Genomic DNA, 7,728 nt, shown 5'->3' with positions numbered 1-7,728 from the left:
TATTTACAGCAGCTTTATTCATAAATACCCAATTATAATTTCTTGACAATAACTGAAAGCAACCCAGATGTTCTTCAATAGGAGAATGGATAAATGGGCTGTAGTATATCATTCAGTGGACTACCAAGCAATAAAAAGATATAAACTACTGGTGCATGCAACTACCTGAATTAATCTCAAAATCTATCATTTTAGTGAAAGAAACTCGACACAAAAATTACATATTGTATGATTCCATTCATGTGTTATTCTAGAATAGTTAAAACTAATCTGTGGTGATAGAGATTGGATCACTGATCCGTCCGTATACAGACAGAGTAATGGTAGGGAAATGGCTGAGAAGCAGCACAAGGGAAATTTCTGAAATGATGGAGTTGTTCTGTGTGTGTTGATATGCACTCCTCAAAATTAATTAAAAGGTACCCTTAAGATCAGAATACAGTAGTCCCCCATCATCCACAGTGGATTGGTTCCAGGACCCCCTCCCCCAGGATACTAAAATCCTTGCTTGCTCATCCCCTGATATAAATGGCATAGTATTTCCATGTAACCTATGCACATCCTCCCATATACTTTAAGTCACTCCAGGTTACTTATAATACCTAATACGATGTAAATGCTATTAATATGTAGATAGTTGTGATATTGTATTTTTTATTTGTATAATTTTTAATTGTTGTATTCTTATTTTTTATTGGTTTTTCCCCAGAATATTTTGATCTGAGATTGGTTGAATCTGTGGATGGGGACCAGTGGATTCACAGAGATGACTGTATTTCATTGAATTAAATGTTGTTAACATTTAACAAAATGAGTTACATTGAGTATGTGTTTGAACATTGTATTTCACTGTTTTCTGAAATAGTATAACACAGAGTTAAGAATGTTATAAGAGGCACAGGAAGCGTGATAGTGAGTTAGAACTGGGCTCCTCAGGTGTGTCAATATTTAGGACCAGTGTAAAGATCTGTTTGCGGCCAGAACAAGGTCATGAGGAAGGAACTTCAGTAACCTTCACATGAAACCACCAGAGCAGGGAGATTTGAGAGAAAAGTAGTTTGATCATTCCTTATAATCCCCCAAATCCGAATCTCCCAAAAAGGACTAAATCAGTTTTAACTGCAGAACAGCATATTAGGTAGAATGTGCTTTCATTAGCTCCACATCCCTTGACCCTCAAATTTCCCTCAATTGCTTGCCAAAACCTAAGTTTCTGCAAAATAAAGGCCAATAATTATTTGACTTCACAACTCAAAATAATAAAGGGCTTAAAATGTAAATGCATGGTTAAGATAACACTTTATGATAAATGAATATTATTCCTGCATAATCAGCATATGAATGCAAATAAGCACTGATCCTTCCTGTTTCTGGTAATGTAGAAAGAAGAGAAAGAATAAATAGTCCAATTTAACACACATTTACTGAGCATGTAACATATGCTAAATCAGTGGTTTTCAAGCTTTTGTGACTGTGACCTTTAGTAAGAATTGCAATTTATATTGCAGCCTCTGTGTACATACATATGGATAACAAAAGCACTGTTGTAAAATAAAACATGCACCTGCTAAATAAGATGCATGCTGATAGTTTCTAGTCTAGTCTAGTCTGTTTCAGGTTTACAAAAGTGGAGGTTATGATGCACTGATTTCACTACCTGTTCACAGGTTGTGAGTTGAGGTTTGAAAAACAGAGCACTATCCTTGCTACTCCAAATGTGGTCTGTGGACCAATGGACAAATAGCAGCAGCTGGTGACTTGTAGGAAATGCAGAACCTGAGGCCACATCTTACACCTATTGAATCAGAATCTGCATTTTAACAAAACCTCAAGGTGCTTCCTGTACACTTTAAAGTGTCAGAAGTCCTGTTCCAGGCAACGCATGAGGAGGGTGCTTGGGACAGATGAAGTTTTCTTGGCATTGTTTAGGGCAGAGATTCTTAGTCAGGGATGGTCCCTTTTGTGAATATATATATCCAAGCCCCAAACTAAGCTTAATTACCTCCAGGGATATTCCAGGGCATTTATATTAAGTAAATAAATAAATGAATGAACAAACAAAATCTACAAGAGCTTCTGAGCCTGACTCTATTTAAGAACGACTGGTCTACAGAGTTTAATGAAAGTTGTGCACTGATTTAGTTGTTTGTTTATTTGTTTATTACAAATATACAAACCTATGCTTAAGGTAATGTGGATTTTATTTTAATTTTCATTGTGAGCAACTTCATATAAAGGCATTTTATTCTCACTGCTACTTCTGAATGTGCTTCTCCTTATGAGAGAATTTCCAAACATCTCCATTCTACCAATAACTGCCCTTTTATAGAAATGTAATGTGACTTTGAGTAGAAATATTATTATTAGTTCTGCTGAGATAGCAAAATTCATCCTCAGATGACTTCCAGTCGATCCCTAACCAAGGATCTCGACTGCTCAAGAAAATGGGGCTGCCCCTAAGTGGCTATCACTGTTCATTAAGGACCTTCCCAATGTATGAGGATGTTTCCTGAGTGATGGGAAGTTTTTGTCTGGAAGTTGCTAATCTTGCTCACACTAAAAGGCTCTCTCCCATTAGCAGCTTCTGTGTTGCATTAATAATAAGAAAGTAATAAAGAGACCGACCTCAGCTGTTCAGATTCCCCTGAGGTGAAGCCCCAGCTTCCCTCTTATCCCTATGGTCCACTCTAATGGTCTTGCCTGTATTAAAGTAATAGAGTGGATAATAAGATAAGTGCTGTCTATTTTACCGGAGTCTAAAATTTCTTCTTCTTTTAGGGGAGGAATACCTTTTTTTAAGATATTGAAAACTATACCATCAATAGTTTTGCTATTGAAGTTGACCAGTTTAATTCATAACTTAAAAAAAATTCTAAGTGTAGATCATCAAGCACAGGGGAAGAAGGTGTTATTGTTTTAGGGAAAAAGAAATCTCTCCATCTTTCCTGGTAGAGCTATAAAACAGAGAACTCTCCTGGAGATGTCTTCTTGTCATATTTTTGTAAATCAAATCACTCATCTGCACAGCAGTAAATTAAAGAAAATCAAAGAATGAAGATCTTGTTTTGTAAATATTAAAAACTCTCTTGTTACCAAAGATAAATGATAAAGAAATACCATATTAAAGCAAAATAAGTAAGATTGAATTTGACAGATTGTCAGGGTGAATGTTAACAAATTGTTATTGCTAAAAATGTTCATAAAGACAGAAACCAATGCTATACTTAATTGCTCATGGGTTTTTTTGCTGAAAATATGTGATCCTTTACAAAAATGCACTTTTGCAAGATCTTCTTGATTTAAACATCGCTTTTTAAGTGTATGATCATTTGTTGCAATTTTTTATTTTCAAATAAAACTACTTTTTTTAACCATATATTTTTTAATTAGGTAAATAGTAATTCATCACCTCAAAAGTGCATTCAAAATAATAGAAAATTTTCTCAATTTACATTATTGTGTCCTGATTTTGAAAGGTTAATTTTATAATTAGGTTACAGATTACCTATTTTTGTACCTGTAATTTAGGGGGGAAGTAATAATGCCAATAATCATCATCAGTGACTTAATGTATTTTAAAATAAAATATATGTTCATTACCCTCTCAGAGGAAATCACTATAATTAGCTCTGTGCAATATTTATGTGAGATTCAGGAATTTACAGTAAAAACCAAGTAAAAGCTATTTTCTAAAAACTTACAATCAATATGTATTTTTTATAAGTACTTAACAGCTTTAGAGTAAAAAAAAGTGTACATATCTAATAAGTCAGGGTTGCTCATCTAAATTTTTTAGTTATACAAGAAGACCTTCTTTGAATGAAAAAAATCCATAATTTAGGAATAAGAAAATGCTATTTTTTTTGTGAAATATACACTAGATTTTTCCTCTAGGGAGATAACAATCTAAATCCCTTTTAGTTAAATAACTCTTTCATATGGTCTATTTATTAGCCAAGAAATTTTGATAAATCCAGTAAACCCTCTTGTTTGTTGTTTTATTTTGCATATAAAAAGCAGACACATTCTCTACATACCAATGGGTGTCATATTATTGTTAGAGTTGTCCTTAAATTGGAGGAAGAAAACAATTGAGTATGATATGTTTATGAAGCTGTAACAGCAAACAGGTCCATTGGGACAGTAGCAGCTTTAATATAGAATTGTCTTAGAGTTGTTGATATTATGCACACTTATCAGAATTCCTTTTGCTTACTTTTTTTCTGTCCTACAGTCCACGAAGGCTCTGGAGAAACTAGTCAAAAGGAGACATCCACCTGTGACATTTGCCAGTTTGGTGCAGAATGTGATGAAGATGCCGAGGATGTCTGGTAATATGCTATTTTTATTCTTTTAGAAAAAATAATAAGTGATTAATTTCTTCTCACTCTATCAACCATTCTCCAAAAGAGGACACTGTCAGCATTTATCCAGTTCCTAAGGGGGAAAAGAGGGCTCTAATAACAGCAAGGAATTCCTGGAATTGGATTAAGAGGAAGGCCAGGCAGGCAGCTCTCCACGGCATTACTAGATAAGGTACACTAAAATGTCACTGAGGCCCCCCAAAACTGTCAATGTTAAGACAGAGAGGGAAAAGAATCTTCTTTACTAGAATATCTTTCAAGAAGTGTCATTAGTAGACCATGGATGCTTGCTGTCTGAGTCTGTTCAGACAGCTGTAACAAACTGCCATGAGCTGGGTAGCTGATTAATAGCATGCATTTATCTGTCACCATTCTGAAGGCTGGGAAGTCCAAGATCCAGACTTTGGTGAATTTAGTGTCTGGTGAGGGCTCACTTCCTCATAAACAGCTGTCTTCTCACCATAGCCTCATGTGGCAAAAAGGGCGAGGCAGCTCTTTGAGGCCTCTTTTATAAGGACACTGATCCCCTTCATGAGGACTCTGCTCCCATAACCTTATCACCTCCCAAAAGTCCCACCTCCTAATACCATCACCTTGGGGGTTAGAGTTTCAACATGTGAATTTTGTGGGGACATCAACATTCAGATCAAAGAAGTTGCTAATCTTATTGCTAAGATGGTAGGTCTGGGTAACTGCAAAGATGTTCCCACAGCTGCGCTGGGTAAAATGTTTGAGCAAACAATGGTCTCTGGGCTAACCCTTTTCTCTCTTTCACCAAGTAATGTTCAGCTCCTCTATTTGTTGAACAAATAGTGGATAATATTTATTATTTTGAATGCCAAAATTTTAGCCTTCTAGTGCATAGGTCCCATCCTAATCATATAAAAAGTGAACAACCCAAGCTTCAGAAAGAGTTCTTTGTGTCATGATAGTGAAAATAGGCAATCTCTCCTTCCTTTCTCTTCTTTCTCCCTCTTCTCCTCCCCTCCTCTTCCTCTTCCTCCTTCTCCTCTTCCTCTTCCTCCTTCTCCTCGTCCTCCTCCTCCTCCCCTGATTCCCCCTCCTCCTCTTAGAAAAACATATGGCTGCCCTTGTGTTCCTCAGTATGCACACTGCATTTGCCTAGAGCAGTTAACAGTCAATTTGATAAAACTTTTGTGAGTGGAGGGGGAAATTCATCTAAGAGAAACGAAGAAAAAAGTTAAGACAAGATAATTTTGGCAGTAGTGAAACAATCTGCACTTAAAACATTTTTAATGCAAATTAAGATGAAGATTTCATCTGAGCAAACTGGGGTTCTTAGGGTAAACTAGGTACTTACAGGTAAACACCTGCCATTGACTAGCCAGGTGAAATAGTCATCCGTTAATAAAAGACAACATCAGTAGAATTTTCATACCTGTCATACACTTCTAGCCAATGGGCAGCTAGAAGCCGAGTCTGGGGTTTATGCACTGCTTTGAACACCTTGAGGTAATGTATGTTTTCTTAAAAACATCCCGGGTATTTTAATGGCTGATGAATTGATGGTTTCCAAACTTGGGAGATCACCAAAATCACTTTGGAAATTTTTTAGACATGCCAATTCTTTAGTTCCATCCCAAACTTAATGAATCAGAATTTCAGAGAAATGGGGCTTACTGCTCTAAAATAAATGGCTAACTCAAAGAATCTTTCTCCTTCCTAAATGCTTTAGGACTCTTGTGTAGTCATGTTCATGTATATTGATACATGATAGAAAATATGTCCTTAAAATAACTTGTTTCTGATGTTTGCTGCCAACTGTGTCTGTAGTTCAACATCATCTTTCAAGGCTTAATTATCATGTTGTCAACTATTTCACTTTAAAAAAATGTACGTGGGTCCCTAATTGTTTTTTAAGAATTTCCATTCTCTACTTCCTTATCTTTTTAATGATCGTTCTTTAAGTGGCACAGCTCTACTTCCAGGTACAAAGATTTAAGATATGAGATTATAATAGCAGCTAAAAATTATTGGCTTCTTACTATGAGCTTCATCCATTTGTATATAGTTTTTCTGCTATCTTCAAAACAACCATAGGGAGTAGATTCTATTATTTTACTTTAACAGAAGAAACTGAGTTTTGCAATGTTTTAAGTGTCAGGACCAAGATGAAGATGTGAGGTGAAAGTAACTAGAAACTGTTAGCATAACAATTCAACCAAAGGTGCAATTAAAATAATACTTCTTTTCTGTCATGTCTGGAATAATGAGATGGCCTTGCAGGCAGTGTGTCTGCAGTGACTGTCAAGACCTGCAGGGTTAGAGCTGATAACTAGGTAGATGCCTGCAGCAGGCAGTGGGAAAGTGTCCAGTCAAACAGAGTGTTACTCTTGGTACCCTTGCAAAGTTCAGATCCATGGCACGAAGGCAGCAGGAGGAGATACGAGCATCAGAAAGGAGATGGTGCCATCAGAAAGGCTCAGCAGTTGGCCATGGGGCCCAGCCATGGGAACTGAAGTTCAGAAAAAGAAGTTCACTTACAAAAGAGACAAGAAGAACAAGGCAGAACCTTGGCCATGAGGAAATTGGGTATCAATCAGAAAAAAAGAATCAAGAACTGAAATTGGGAAGACCGAATAGATATTGGAACTGGTGTGGAAAGCCAAGCCCTGGTTACACAGGGCTGGGAGAAGCATAGCCTAGATCTGGGAAATAAATCACAAGGTCAGAATGAAACCACCAGCAAAGCTGACTGGATGCTGAATCAGTTAGCTTTTGGCTAGGATATCTTGTATGCCTCCAGCCTAGGGACAAGATTAGTTCCAAAATGCAGAATAAGTCTGAACCTTCAGATGGGGGCTAAGTGGCCACGGCTGTGAAGATTAGAGGGCTGTGGGGGCAGGGAGCCAAGAAGCTCATTAGACTTCCAAGGCAAGAATGAAAAGTTGTTAGTGTTTAAATAAAATGTATTTAAAATGTTCAATGTAAGCAATAAGGAATGATGCTGAAATGATAAGTGCATTGATTTTCATTTATATAAACACCTTTGTATGTTAACATATTGTATTTAGTTATGGTCATGAAGAGCAGATTGGAAACAGCTGAAGGACACAAGAATAAAGCAATAAATGAAATCAAACAGGCATGGGATGAAAGAGGCTATAAAATAAGATAGAGAGCAATAGGGGAATGATCTGACTATAGTACCAGGCAACAGAATGATCACTGAATCAGGTGAGTTTTGATACACTATTGATTTTGGATGAAACCTTGGCCAGGTCCTCTCTCCAACATAAAATATCACACATGTTGTGTGGCAACAAAGAGTACCATTCAGTGTTTTGTTTCATTTTTTCTTTTGACACCAACTCGACTATAAGTTTATGCATACAAATCCTCA

General features: G+C 36.6%; 1 protein-coding gene across 1 annotated transcript in view; it reads left to right on the top strand.

Annotated features, from left to right (window-relative positions):
* TMEFF2 (transmembrane protein with EGF-like and two follistatin-like domains 2) overlaps positions 1–7,728 on the top strand; it is a 346,060-nt gene that overhangs the window by 149,647 nt on the left and 188,685 nt on the right. The window contains exon 4 of the mRNA XM_012647925.1: positions 4,235–4,331. Coding sequence (XP_012503379.1) covers positions 4,235–4,331 — 97 coding nt within the window. The remainder of the gene's footprint in view (positions 1–4,234; positions 4,332–7,728) is intronic.

Source organism: Propithecus coquereli, unplaced genomic scaffold, assembly GCF_000956105.1.
Source record: "Propithecus coquereli isolate 6110/MARCELLA unplaced genomic scaffold, Pcoq_1.0 Scaffold279, whole genome shotgun sequence".
Lineage (NCBI taxonomy): Eukaryota > Metazoa > Chordata > Mammalia > Primates > Indriidae > Propithecus > Propithecus coquereli.
Note: the sequence above shows the minus strand (reverse complement) of the source record. Positions and strands in the feature narration are given on the sequence as shown.